The sequence below is a fragment of the Lipotes vexillifer genome, unplaced genomic scaffold (assembly GCF_000442215.2).
Source record: "Lipotes vexillifer unplaced genomic scaffold, Lipotes_vexillifer_v1.1 scaffold897, whole genome shotgun sequence".
NCBI classification, from domain to species: Eukaryota; Metazoa; Chordata; class Mammalia; order Artiodactyla; family Lipotidae; genus Lipotes; species Lipotes vexillifer.
In genome coordinates, this window is record NW_006785587.1 from 263,917 (window position 1) to 279,462 (window position 15,546).

The 15,546-nt window shown below is 38.6% G+C and overlaps 1 protein-coding gene across 1 annotated transcript in view; it reads right to left on the reverse strand.

Moving 5' to 3' along the window:
- PLCH1 (phospholipase C eta 1) overlaps window positions 1-15,546 on the reverse strand; it is a 110,578-nt gene that overhangs the window by 15,141 nt on the left and 79,891 nt on the right. The window contains 3 exon segments of the mRNA XM_007457643.1: window positions 1-55; window positions 10,731-10,828; window positions 13,739-13,830. The exon segment at window positions 1-55 is cut by the window's left edge and continues 10 nt beyond it. Coding sequence (XP_007457705.1) covers window positions 1-55; window positions 10,731-10,828; window positions 13,739-13,830 — 245 coding nt within the window.

Genomic DNA, 15,546 nt, shown 5'->3' on the forward strand with positions numbered 1-15,546 from the left:
TGAACCACCTGATGTGCTCTTGTTTCACTGAATGATAACACATTTCCTGTGGTTCCTACAAGTTTTTAACAAAGAAAACAGAAATGTGAGAAATGCTGCAAAGAAAACACCACTCATAAAAGATCTTATAATGATGTCCGATTACACCCATAATAAAAGGCAGAGCAAAAGAGTGAATTCAACCAGAGCAGCCACAGTTCCTGAGTAAGAAAGGTCTAATAAAGTTCCACTCTCGGGACTCTTTTGCCATTTCAGATCAGAGCTGTGCATCTTGCTCAGATAACTGCCTATTTCTGGATCCCATATTCTCCCAAGAATTCAATCATCTCACTACTTCATGTCTATCTGACTAGTATGAAGAGGACAGACACGAAAATTATTTTCTAGGTGCATGATTCAAACAGAATAGCTTTGCCAGAGATCAAGACACCTATGGATAAATAAAACTATCTTTGTAACTCATTCCTGATAAAAGGGAGACATTCCTTGAAGACATTCATCTAAAAAGCATACATATGAAACACATTAAGTGACAGCATTCAGAGTCGAAGAAAATAAAGGGAAAAGACCAATTCCAAAGCAGGAAAAATTAGGTTTTAAATTTACTTTGAATAGAATTATGAAACCAGACAAAACCTATTTAGGAGAAAGGAATAATAATGGAAAAAGAATTCAAAAGAATATCATAAAGAAATAAAAGTTTCAGAAACAAGAACAGCCATCCACCTAGCCAGATTTATAAATAATGGAAAAGGAAAGGGAGGTAGAAAAAAGGAAGCCTATATTAAAGTTTCTGCTTGGAGCATCATCAGAAAGGGTTAATCCAGGAACAACGAAGCTACAAGTTAGGGGGTCATGATGGAGTAAACCTCCAATTACTTAATATCTTACCCTTTTCTCCCAGTACTATCTTTTGTACCACATCTAAAATGCTCCCACCACTCCCACCCCTTCACCAAACATCCATACCCCACCCCCAAAATGACCACCCCATATCATCTGGTACCTGTTGGAATAGACCAGCCTAGAAAAAGATCCAAACTTGCCCAGAGTCTCATTCTCATTCCAGTGTGTGCTCTGAACCCAGACTGAGGGACATGGCCCATGAAACAAAGGAGGTAAATTATAATCTTACTGAGCCTGAACTGTATCCAGACTCTGCATGTTTATTCATGCACACAGTCTCCCAGGGCCCTTGTTGTCCTTAGGGTTGTACAGCCTTAGTTATTAAACACTGGCCAAATGACTAGCAACTACACTCTACAACATGGAACAGTCATAAACACAAGTGGGAGGCAAAGAAATTAGAGAATTACAGTGCTTAATCTGATGATTTCCCTCATATAGACTCTTTCCTTATCACATATATCAATATCTTACTGACATAACTTAGCATAGTTTACATATCTCAAGCATACTAAAAATGACCATATTTGTAGATTTTGATAAGGAATACTATGAACAGGATAAGAGAAAATATAGTCTTTTCGACAAACCACATTCAGGTAGAGTAGCACTAAAATTAGTACCACTATTTTCTCTGTCTCTCTACTTAACTTACGCACACCACATTATCAATAAGATGACCTTGCTAATTAGGTACATGTCAATTAGTATATTAATAGAGTTGAGTTGCTTTGCATTAGGATGAGACATGCATTTCATTATCTACTGCTTATTTTGCGGCTAACACACACACACACAAAAGACAAAAACAGATAAAGTTCAAGACCTAAATAGTCCTCAATATTATTTTCCATTAAGCTAATAGGATTATGATTACCTAAGGCACGTAGTAGAAATTATATTTCTATGAACCAAATATAACTTTAACTCCATTAAAATGCTTCCTGAGTTTATTTTCTAGCTGTGGGCAGATATTATAAGAATGTGATGTTCAGGTACCACCTCACACTGGTCAGACAGTCATCTCAAAAAGTCTGCAAATAATAAATGCTGGAGAGGGTGTGGAGAAAAGGAAACCCTCCTACAATGTTGGTGGGAATGTAAATTGGTGCAGCCACTGTGGAGAACACTATGGAGGTTCCTTAAAAAACTAAAAATAGAATTACCATATGATCCTGCAATCCCACTCCTGGGCACATATCCAGAAAAGATGAAAGCTCTAATTAGAAAAGATACACACCCCACAATGTTCACTGCAGCACTATTTACAATAGCCAAAATATGGAAGCAACCTAAATGCCCATAACAGAGGAATGGATAAAGAAGATGTGATACATATATACAATGGAATATTACTCAACCATAAAAAAGAACGAAATAATGCCATTTGCAGCAACATGGATGGACCTGGAGATTATCATACTAGCAAAGTCAGGGAGAGAAAGACAAATATCATATGATATCACTTACATATGGGATCTAAAATATGACACAAATGAACTTATTTACATAACAGAAATAGACTCACAGACAGAAAATAAGCCTATGGTTACAAAAGAGGAAAGGCGAGGGATAAATTAGGAGTTTGGGATTAATATATACACACTACTATATATAAAATAAAGAACAAGGTCCTACTGTGTAGCACAGGGAACTAAATTCAATACCTTGTAATAACTTATAACGGAAAAGAATCTGGAAAAAAAAAGAATGTGATGTTCACTTGCTGAGAATCCTACAGGTTCTCATGTTCTCACATGTGAAATTATTTTTTTAAAATAATTGTCACCATCTAAAGAAGGAATCAACACCAAAGGGAAGAAAATCTGCAGGTAGAAAAAGATACACTTGTTGAATGGGGGAAAAAAATAAAGATCTGAGGAAAGAATCCTGGAGGTTGTGAGGACATAAGACTCAGCACAGGCAGTCAACAAAAACAAAGATTGACAGGGGGAAGATGGCGGAAGAGTAAGACGTGGAGATCACCTTCCTCCCCACAGATACATCAGAAATACATCTACACGTGTAACGACTACTACAGAACACCTACTGAATGCTGGCAGAAGACCTGAGACCTCCCAAAAGGCAAGAAACTCCCCCAAGTGCCTGGGTAGAGCAAAAGAAAAAAGAATAAACAGAGACAAAAGGATAGGGACGGGACCTGCACCAGTGGGAGGGAGCTGTGAAGGAGGAAAGGTTTCCACACACCAGAAGCCCCTTCGCAGGCGGAGACTGTGGGCTGTAGAGGGGGGAAGCTTCACAGGCACGGAGGAGAGCGCAGCAACAGAGGTGTGGAAGACAAAGCAGAGAGATTCCCGCGCAGAGGATTGGTGTCGACCGGCACTCACCAGCCCGAGAGGCTTGTCTGTTCACCCGCTGGGGCGGGTGGGGCTGCAAGCTGAGGTTCGGGCTTGGTCGAGCGCAGGGAGAGGACTGGGGTTGGCGGCGTGAACACAGCCTGAAGGGGTTAGGGCACCATGGCTAGCCAGGAGGGAGTCCGGGAAAAGGTCTGGAGCTGCCGAAGAGGCAAGAGACTTTTTCTTCCCTCTTTGTTTCCTGGTGCGCGAGGAGAGGGGATTAAGAGCGCTGCTTAAAGGAGCTCCAGAGACGGGCGCAAGCCGTGGCTAATAGCGTGGACCCCAGAGATGGGCATGAGACGATAAGGCTGCTGCTGCCGCCACCAAGAAGCCTGTGTGCGAGCACAGGTCACTCTCCACACCTCCCTTCCGGGGAGACTGTGCTGCCCGCCACTGCCAGGGTCCCGGGATCCAGGGACAACTTCCCCGGGAGAACACACGGCGTGCCTCAGGCTGGTGCAACGGCGTGCCTCAGGCTGGTGCAACGTCACGCCAGTCGCCCCGCAATTCGTACCCCTCCCTCCCCCTGGCCTGAGTGAGCCAGAGCCCCCGAATCAGCGGCTCCTTTAACCCCGTCCTCTCTGCGCGAAGAACAGACGCCCTCCCGCGACCCACACGCAGAGGCGGGGCCAAATCCAAAGCTGAGCCCCTGGGAGCTGTGAGAACAAAGAAGAGAAAGGGAAATTTCTCCCAGCAGCCTCAGTAGCAGCTGATTAAAGCTCCACAATCAACTTGATGTACCCTGCATCTGTGGAATACTTGAATAGACAACAAATCATCCCAAATTGAGGAGGTGGACTTTGAGAGCAAGATTTATTATTTTTTCCCCTTTTCCTCTTTTTGTGAGTGTGTATGTGTATGCTTCTGTGTGAGATTTTGTCTGTATAACTTTGCTTCCACCATTTGTCCTAGGAATCTATCCGTCCGCTTTTTTGTTTGTTGTTTTAGTTTAAAATTTTTTTTCCCTTAATAATTATTTTTTAATTTTAATAAATTTTATTTTACCTTACTTTATGTTTTTTTCTTTTATTCTCTTTCTTTCTTTCTACTTTTTCTCCCTTTTATTCTGAGCTGTGTGGATGAAAGTCTCTGGGTGCTGCTGCCAGGAGTCAGGGCTGTGCCTCTGATGTGGGAGAGCCAACTTCAGGACACAGGTCCACAAGAGACCTCCCAGCTCCACGTAATATCAAACGGTGAAAAGCTCCCAGAGATCTCCATCTCAACACCAACACCCACCTTCACTCAATGACCAGCAAGCTACAGTGCTGGACGCCCTATGCCAAACAACTAGCAAGACAGGAACACAACCCCACCCATTAGCAGAGAGGCTGCCTAAAATCATAATAGGTCCACAGACACCCCAAAACACACCACCAGACGTGGACCTGCCCACCAGAAACACAAGATCCAGCCTCATGCACCAGAACACAGGCACTAGTCCCCTCCACCAGGAAACCTACACAACCCACTGAACCAACTTTAGCCACAGGGTACAGAAACCAAAAACAATGGGAACTACGAACCTGCAGCCTGCAAAAAGGAGACCCCAAACACAATAAGATAAGCAAAATGAGAAGACAGAAAAACACATGGCAGATGGAGGAGCAAGATAAAAACCCACCAGACCTAACAAATGAAGAGGAAATAGGCAGTCTACCTGAAAAACAATTCAGAATAATGAAGGTAAAGATGATCCAAAATCTTGGAAATAGAATAGACAAAATGCAAGAAACATTTAACAAGGACCTAGAAGAACTAAAGATGAAACAAGCAACGATGAACAACACAATAAATGAAATTAAAAATACTCTAGATGGGATCAATAGCAGAATAACTGAGGCAGAAGAACGGATAAGTGACCTGGAAGATAAAATAGTGGAAATAACTGCTGCAGAGCAGAATAAAAAAAAAAGAATGAAAAGAACGGAGGACAGTCTCAGAGACCTCTGGGACACATTAAACGCACCAACATTCGAATTATAGGGGTTCCAGAAGAAGAAGAGAAAAAGAAAGGGACTGAGAAAATATTTGAAGAGATTATAGTTGAAAACTTCCCTAATATGGGAAAGGAAATAGTTAATCAAGTCCAGGAACCACAGAGAGTCCCATACAGGATAAATTCAAGGAGAAACACACCAAGACACATATTAATCAAACTGTCAAAAATTAAATACAAAGAAAACATATTAAAAGCACCAAGGGAAAAGTAACACACAAGGGAATCCCCATGAGGTTAACAGCCAATTTTTCAGCAAAATCTCTGCAAGCCAGAAGGGACTGGCATGACATATTTCAAGTGATGAAGGAGAAAAACCTACAACCAAGATTACTCTACCCAGCAAGGATCTCTTTCAGATCTGATGGAGAAATTAAAACCTTTACAGACAAGCAAAAGCTGAGAGAGTTCAGCACCACCAAACCAGCTTTACAACAAATGCTAAAGGAACTTCTCTATGCAAGAAACACAAGAGAAGGAAAAGACCTACAATAACAAACCAAAAACAATTAAGAAAATGGGAATAGGAACATACATATTGATAATTACCTTAAATGTAAATGGATTAAATGCTCCCGCCAAAATACACAGACTGGCTGAATGGATACAAAAACAAGACCCATATATATGCTGTATACAAGAGAATCACTTCAGACCTAGAGACATATACAAACTGAAAGTAAGGGGATGGAAAAAGATATTCCATGCAAATGGAAACCAAAAGAAAGCTGGAGTAGCAATTCTCATATCAGACAAAATAGACTTTAAAATAAAGACTATTACAAGAGACAAAGAAGCACACTACATAATGATCAAGGGATCGATCCAAGAAGAAGATATAACAATTGTAAATATTTATGCAGCCAACATAGGAGCACCTCAATACATAAGGCAAATACTAACAGCCATAAAAGGGGAAATCGACAGTTACACATTCATAGTAGGGGACTTTAACACCCCACTTTCACCAATGGACAGATCATCCAAAATGAGAATAAATAAGGAAACACAAGCTTTAAATGATACATTAAACAAGATGGACTTCATTGATATTTATAGGACATTCCATCCAAAAACAACAGAGTACACATTTTTCTCAAATGCTCATGGAACATTCTCCAGGATAGATCATATCTTGGGTCACAAGTCAAGCCTTGGTAAATTTAAGAGAACTGAAATTTGATCAACTATCTTTTCCGACCACAACACTATGAGACTACATATCAATTACAGGAAAAGATGTGTAAAATATACAAACACATGGAGGCTAAAAAATACACTACTTAATAACGAAGTGATTACTGAAGAAATCAAAGAGGAAATCAAAAAATACCTAGAAACAAATGACAATGGAGACAAGATGACCCAAAACCTATGGGATGCAGCAAAAGCAGTTCTAAGAGGGAGGTTTATAGCAATACAATCCTACCTTAAGAAACAGGAAACATCTCGAATAAACAACCTAACCTTGCACCTAAAGCAATTAGAGAAAGAAGAACAAAAACACCCCAAAGTTAGCAGAAGGAAAGACATCATAAAGATCAGATCAGAAATAAATGAAAAAGAAATGAAGGAAATTATAACAAAGATCAATAAACCTAAAAGCTGGTTCTTTGAGAAGATAAACAAAATTGATAAACCATTAGCCAGACTCATCAAGAAAAAAAGGGAGAAGACTCAAATCAATAGAATCAGAAATGAAAAAGGAGAAGTAACAACTGACACTGCAGAAATACAAAAGATCATGAGGGATTACTACAAGCAACTCTATGCCAATAAAATGGACAATCTGGAAGAAATGGACAAATTCTTAGAAATGCACAAACTGCCAAGACTGAATCAGGAAGAAATAGAAAATATGAACAGACAAATCACAAGCACTGAAATTGAAACTGTGATTAAAAATCTTCCAACAAACAAAAGACCCGCACCAGATGGCTTCACAGGCGAATTCTATCAAACATTTAGAGAAGAGCTAACATCTATCCTTCTCAAACTCTTCCAATATATAGCAGAGGGAGGAACACTCCCAAACTCATTCTACGAGGCCACCATCACCCTGACACCAAAACCAGACAAGGATGTCACAAAGAAAGAAAACTACAGGCCAATATCACTGATGAATACAGATGCAAAAGTCCTCAACAAAATACTAGCAAACAGAATCCAACAGCACATTAAAAGCATCGTACACCATGATCAGGTGGGGTTTATTCCAGGAATGCAAAGATTCTTCAGTATACGTTAATCAGTCAATGAGATACACCATATTAACAAACTGAAGGAGAAAAACCATATGATCATCTCAATAGATGCAGAGAAAACTTTTGACAAAATTCAACACCCATTTATGATAAAAACCCTCCAAAATGTAGGCATAGAGGGAAGTTACCTCAACATGATAAAGGCCATATATGATAAACCCACAGCCAACATCATCCTCAATGGTGAAAAACTGAAAGTATTTCCACTATGATCAGGAACAAGACAAGGTTGCCCACTCTCACCACTCTTATTCAACACAGGTTTGGAAGTTTTAGCCACAGCAATCAGAGAAGAAAAGGAAATAAAAGGAATCCAAATCGGAAAAGAAGAAGTAAAACTGTCACTGTCTGCAGATGACATGATACTACACACTGAGAATCCTAAGGATGCTACCAGAAAACTACTAGAGCTAATCAATGAATTTGGTAAAGTAGCAGGAAACAAAATTAATGCACAGAAATCTCTGGCATTCCTATAGACTAATGATGAAAAATCTGAAACTGAAATCAAGAAAACACTCCCATTTACCATCGCAACAAAAAGAATAAAATATCTAGGAATAAACCTACCTAAGGAGACAAAAGACCTGTATGCATAAAATTATAAGACACTGATGAAAGAAATTAAAGATGATACAAGTAGATGGAGAGATATACCATGTTCTTGGATTGAAAGAATCAACATTGTGAAAATGACTCTACTACCCAAAGCAATCTACAGATTCAATGCAATCCCTATCAAACTACCACTGGCATTTTTCACAGAACGAAAACAAAAAATTTCACAATTTGTATGGAAACAAAAAGACCCTGAATAGCCAAAGCAATCTTGAGAACGAAAAACGGAGCTGGAGGAATGAGGCTCCCTGACTTCAGACTATACTACAAAGCTACAGTAATCAAGACAGTATGGTACTGGCACAAAAACAAAAAGATAGATCAATGGAACAGGATAGAAAGCCCAGAGATAAACCCATGCACATATGGTCACCTTATCTTTGATAAAGGAGGCAGGAATGTACAGTGGAGAAAGGACAGCCTCTTCAATAAGTGGTGCTGGGAAAACTGGACAGGTACATGTAAAAGTATGAGATTAGATCACTCCCTAACACCATACACAAAAATAAGTTCAAAATGGATTCAAGACCTAAATGTAAGGCCAGAAACTATCAAACTCTTAGAGGAAAACATAGGTAGAACACTCTATGACATAAATCACAGCAAGATCCTTTTTGACCCAACTCCTAGAGAAATGGAACTAAAAACAAAAATAAACAAATGGGACCTAATGAAACTTCAAAGCTTTTGCACAGCAAAGGAAACCATAAACAAGACCAAAAGACAACCCTCAGAATGGGAGAAAATATTTGCAAATGAATCAACTGACAAAGGATTAATCTCTAAAATTTACAGGCAGCTCATGCAGCTCAATAACAAAAAAATAAACAACCCAATCCAAAAATGGGCAGAAGACCTAAATAGACATTTCTCCAAAGAAGATATACAGACTGCCAACAAACACATGAAAGAATGCTCAACATCATTAATCATTAGAGAAATGCAAATCAAAACTACAATGAGATATCATCTCACACCAGTCAGAATGGCCATCATCAAAAAATCTAGAAACAATAAATGCTGGAGAGGGTGTGGAGAAAAGGGAACACTCTTGCACTGCTGGTTGGAATGTGAATTGGTACAGCCACTATGGAGAACAGTATGGAGGTTCCTTAAAAAGCTACAAATAGAACTACCATATGACCCAGCAATCCCACTACTGGGCATATACCCTGAGAGAACCATAATTCAAAAAGAGTCATGTACCAAAATGTTCATTGCAGCTCTATTTACAATAGCCAGGAGATGGAAACAACCTAAGTGTCCATCATCAGATGAATGGATAAAGATGTGGCACATATATACAATGGAATATTACTCAGCCATAAAAAGAAATGAAATTGAGCTATTTGTAGTGAGGTGGATGGACCTAGAGTCTGTCATACAGAGTGAAGTAAGTCAGAAAGAGAAAGAAAAATACTGTATGCTAACACATATATATGGCATTTAAGAAAAACAAAATGTCCTGAAGAACCTAGGGGTAAGACAGAAATAAAGACACAGACCTACTAGAGAATGGACTTGAGGATATGGGGAGGGGGAAGGGTAAGCTGTGACAAAGTGAGAGAGTGGCATGGACATATTTAAAATAGATAGCTAGGGGGAAGCAGCCACATAGCACAGGGATATCAGCTCGGTGCTTTGTGACCACCTAGAGGGCTGGGATAGGGAGGGGGGGAAGGAGGGAGACACAAGAGGGAAGAGATATGGGATCATATGTATAACTGATTCACTTTGTTATAAAGCAGAAACTAACACACCATTGTAAAGCTGTTATACTCCAATAAAGATTAAAGAAAAAAAAGCAAAAAAAAAAAAAAGACTCAGCACAATGTTGTTTTCCCTTCACTGAGACATGAGAAAATGGGAGATTCTGACGTACATTTCTCTTCCACTAGAATTACAATTAGATTGAAAACCCATATGACTGCACTTTATTTTCATAAGCACCCATTAACTGAACAAAATACAAGTGAGAAAGGAAGAGGATGAAGAGAAAGAGCAGCTAACAGGAAACTCAGGGTAAGAACAGTTGTAACTAGAATTTCTCAACTCCACATATGGCAACTGATGGGTAAGAAACTGTGAAAGAGTCAATGCTTCTGAAATTTCTGCTCTTGTTGTTAAAATTGCAATCTGTGGATTAAATTATTTTCATCAAGATCAAAATTTTCAATGAGAAAATACAGGGCGTTTCAAGATATTATATTTGTCAATTAATTTCCTCTTTCTTCTAGTCATTCACACTTGGAACAGCCATCTGTGATCTGGCCATCAAACTAGGTCAAGTCTCCATAGTTTGAAGACTGGGAAGACCTTGCTCTGATACATTTGTCTTTTTAATAATAATAAAGTCTTCCTCTGCCCTGTTGGAAATTTCTCTGACCTCCAGCCAATTAGGCAAAGTAATCAATAGAGCCCTCCCTGTGAGCTAAGCATTGTACCAGCAATCAGTTTCCTGACACTCAAGCTGGATTCTCCACAGTTCCAGAAATGTGTGCTGATGATCCGATTAACAAAAGTTTAATTAACAATTGACAAAGAAAGGTCAGGAGTGTGTATCCAGAAGAAAAAACCCTCAGGCCTTACCATCATCCACAATGTCCTGGGCTGCCACGGAGTTTGTGTACACAACCAAATCAGAGAGCTCTCGACAGAGCTTCATGGTTTTCCTTCGGCGGCCCAACCTGTAAAATACACACCAGGACTCAAGACATTTTAGAGCTGGAAGAGGTTTGGGCTTTTGGTTACTCCACCTTTCCTACCTGCTCCTGATGGAGCCAGGATTAGAAACCAAGTGTGATTTTTAGTTCAGCATTCTCTCCACCACAACACCATAATCATGTGGCTTTTTTCACCGCTCAGCCAGACTTTATTCACAGTCTCTTCTCCTGAATTTGTGAGTTCTATTGTGAAGGGCTTGATTCCCACCATTACCCAACTGCGGAGTAAACCAGAATTTAGCAGGGAATCACTCTGCTTTGTCAGAAGGAGAACCTGGACTAAAAAGCAGTAGGGATACTCTACTGTCAGTCACAAGAATCCTATATCTAAAGATAAATACACCAAACTTTCCATAGTCATTATCTTCTAGAGGTATAAGTACAGTGATTTTTGATTTCTTCTTTATGCTTTTTCTATATTCTTCAACTTCTTAAGACAAACGTCCATTACTTACTCTCTCTGTACGTCTATATCTTCTGTATCCCATAAACCACTCCTAGGATCTGCTGTACAACTTTACAAATTCTGCTACTTACTCTTTGCCACAGTAAAACTCTCCATAGATTATCACATTCTCCTCACAGACACATTTTTCTCCTCTAGGAAAACATATAATCATTAAAAACTTCAATCCCCACCAAAGGAGATACACAAATGGCCAATAAGAACATGAAAAGAAGCTCACCATTAGTCATTAGGGAAATGCAAACCAAACTACAGTGAGATACCACTTCATATCTACTAGGTTGGCTATAACCAAAAAGGCAGGCAATAATGAGTGTTGGCAAGGATGAGGAGAAACTGGAATGCTCATATATTGCTGGGGAATTTTCAATGGTACAACTGCTTTGCCAACATAGTTTGGCAGTTCCTCAAAAAATTAAACAGTTACCATGTGACTCAGGAATTCCACTTTTAAGTATATACCCAAGACAAATAAAAACCTATGTCCACATAAAAACTTAGAAATGAATGTTCATAGCAGTATTATTTATAATAGCCAGAAAGTGAAAACAACCTAAATATCCTTCAGCTAATGAATAGATAAATGAAATGCAATATATTCATACAATGGAATATTATTCAACAATAAAAAGGAATGAGGTACTGATACATTCTACAACACGGATGAATCTTGGAAATATTATACTAAGTGAAAGGAGCCAGACAAAAAAGGCCAAATATTGTAGGATTCCATTTATATGTAATGTCCAGAAAAGGCAAATCTATAGAGACAAAAAGTAGATTAGTTGGTACCAGAGACCGGGGGAGACAGAGATGGAAAGTCGCTGCTAATGGTAGAGTTTCTTTTTGGTGTGATGAAAATGTTCTGGAATTAGATAGTGATGGTATAGATTTATTCACTCAGTGAATATTTATTGAGCACCTATTGGAGATAAAATAGTGAACAAATCAGACAAAAATTCTTACTGTAATGATACTTATATACATTCAACAAAAGAATTAAGGCCAAAGTGTGTCAACAACCCATTTTGCCAAGAAAGACATGCACATAGACAGGTATAAAAACCAATGGGAAGAAGAATCCATTTTCCTCCTTTACCATGTAATTAGGAAATTCTCTAGCCATTGGTAAAAATCTGGTCTTGTGAAAGCAAATGATTATAAATCAATGTGAGGGAGGTGATGCCTAGAAATGACAAGTAAAACTCCCAGGACACTCCATAACACAGAGAACTTCTGTATAAAGTTAGCTCTTTTTAATCCTTATCTTAAAATTGAATTGGTTTACTGAAGTCCCAAAAGGACACCATCATCAATGCTTGAGCCTCGAAAGCTATTATGGGCAAATCTCTAATTGACTTAAGAGCAGCATACACCGTGATTTCATGTGATAGCTTCCCTGGCTATATGATTCAGAGTCAAGCCTTTCTCAAACTTATATTTGAGAATATTCACAGCAGAGGTCTCCTGGAAGGTAATTCTATTTCTCTTATATCCTTTACTGTAACTACATATTGAATTTTCTGTACTCTAAGGGTAGGAACCATACACAGCTCCTTTGCCCTCACTAATTAGTTACTATTTTATGTATGGACATTCTGTTGGAGTGAAGCTCAAATATAAAATTTAAGTGAACACTAAATGTGATTCATTCCTATGGGACCTCTATGCCTCCAATTTCATTTAGTTTCAGTCTTATGATAAAGTCACAGAGGGGTGTGTGTGTGCATGTGCACGTGTTTGTATATTTATCTATCTATGAAGGATATAATTTACTTTCCTTTTTGAGACTTACTGTATACATAAAAAATCCTGTATCAAATCATGTGTCACAATTTGGGTTCTAAAATTTTGGCCATTTTACTCATCCCAAATTCTACTGGCAATAATAAAGAAAACAGCGGCTAATATTTTTGAGCACTTAGTTAATTGGAGTAGGGCTCATCAAGCTAAATAGTTTAATTCCTTTAATCCTTACAATGACCCTAAGAAATAGATACAAATGAGGAGCCTAACTTGCCCCCATCTTAAAGTTGGAGGAACAAGAGTTTGAAGGCTGGCTGATTTCAGATCCCTGACTCTTAACATGTTCTTGTCATCTATCTTCTCCTTCAGTCTCCTGTGAGAGCCCCTCTGTACTAGTTCATGTGGTCCCTCTCTCTTCTCTGAAGATATCTTTTACCTGACAACTGCTACAGCCAGCATTTATTAAGAGCTCACTACGTGCCAGGCAGCACAAGTCCCCGACATGTATTATAATCTCACATCCTGTTGATCTTCACATGTCCCACTGCAGAGCTCTCTACCTTGCAATCTGATTTCCTAGACATGTACAACTAAAACAGCCAAGCTGATGTGGATGGAGAGGCCCCAGGAGCCTGAGCAAGAAACATGGAGAGCTTTCTTACCTGTACAGCTGGCCGGTCTCCTTGCCAGGATTCTGCTGTGCGTCCTCCTCTTCATCAGCACTATAAGATTTAGACCGTGATTTTGTGGTTTTCTGCTGGAAAAATCAGAGTTCACTTAACACAAACTCAGTGCATCAGGTACATCTACAACATACGGAGGAATGAGCTTTAAAATAGACACACACACACACACACACACACACACACACACACACACACACACACAAGGACAATTACTTGGAGAAAAACAACTGACCAAATATTGCAGCTTGCCTCACCATCAATAATGAGCATGTCTGTGGCCAAAATTATCTTAAAATATCAAGGTAAAACTGAGGGTTTCATGCTCTAACATTGACTTCTAAGCCACATAAAATGTAGGTCTTTGACTATTAGTCATGCATTGAAGGTCTCTATGAGGGATAGGGTTAAAGTTATAATATCTACTTAAATGATTATAAGGGATAAAGTGTCCTCTTATATAGGAAGCTCACTATTCCTTTTGACTTACTTATAAAAGGCAGATTTGATAAAAAAAGACAAGTAGTAATTTTTAAATGAATAACTACCACTCCTGCTTTTGTTCAGTATGCATTCAAAAACCCATCTAAATCAAACTGTTCATTTGAGATTTTGACCCATCTTAATTTCTAGAGCAGAATGAAAATTGTTACCTACAGGAGTCAGGCTGAAAGACTGTAGGACTAACCTGGTGTCTTTGGACAGATTAGCTGTTAGACATAAAACCTCTTAGGAATGATACACTTTCAGCCCCACCACACTGGAGACAACCCCAATATTTGGCAACACACACCTCAACAATACAAATGATGGGGAGGGGCCCTAGTAATTGCAGAAAAACTTGCCACCAAAATTACAGCTTCTACAAACAAAGGTAAGACTTTTAGACAGAGTACCCTGGACATTTTTGGAACATGGCTTAGAAAAGGAAAGGGACTCCATCCCCACATTACTATGGGACCAAATCAACTTCTAGATTTTCTCATTCTCAACAAATAAAAAAAAAATCAAACTACCCTGTTGGCATAAACACATTCAACTCTACTGCACTGACAGCAAGGCGCCAATTTAGTCTAGAACATTTTTACATCTTATTTATACCTTGAGAACTTCAGTGCACATGGCGTGGGCCCAGGCATCTGATGATCTCATGTTCCAGACTGGCCTCTCACCAAGCTGATAAATTGGCTAATCTCTCAAGCTTCCTATTGTGCTTTTTTAAAGGGTAGGACAAAAACATCTGTTCTAAAGGATTATTATTTTTGTGATGATTAAATGAGATGACATGGAAAGTCATTCTGTAAACCACATAATATTAACTTTCAATTTAAAATACTATTAATATTTATTTAAATAACCTGTAAATAGTCTTGTAAACATTCTCTTATGACGAGACATAATAAATTCTAATTCTATACTAGCAAAGGTACTCCCTAAAAGCTTTACTTTGGAAAATAATTTTAATTTAAATGAGTGGTTGTAATCAAGAAAAGAAATATTCTCCAATTCTGCATATAGTTAGTAATTTGAGGTGTTACAATAATAAATCTGTCTTTCCCAGGTTCATTTTAAAATATAAAATGCAGAAAGTAGAAGTAAGCAATGAATCGCCAATGATAGATATTTGGAGAAATGATGATATATTTTCTTTACATACAGTTTTGACACATCTTATCACAGTTAACATACGACATAATCAGTTTTTCATCTTACTTTTTTATTTAATGTTTTGCATGTTGAGCTCGTCAGAGTGATAATCTTTTTTTTTTTTTTTTTTTTTTTTTGGG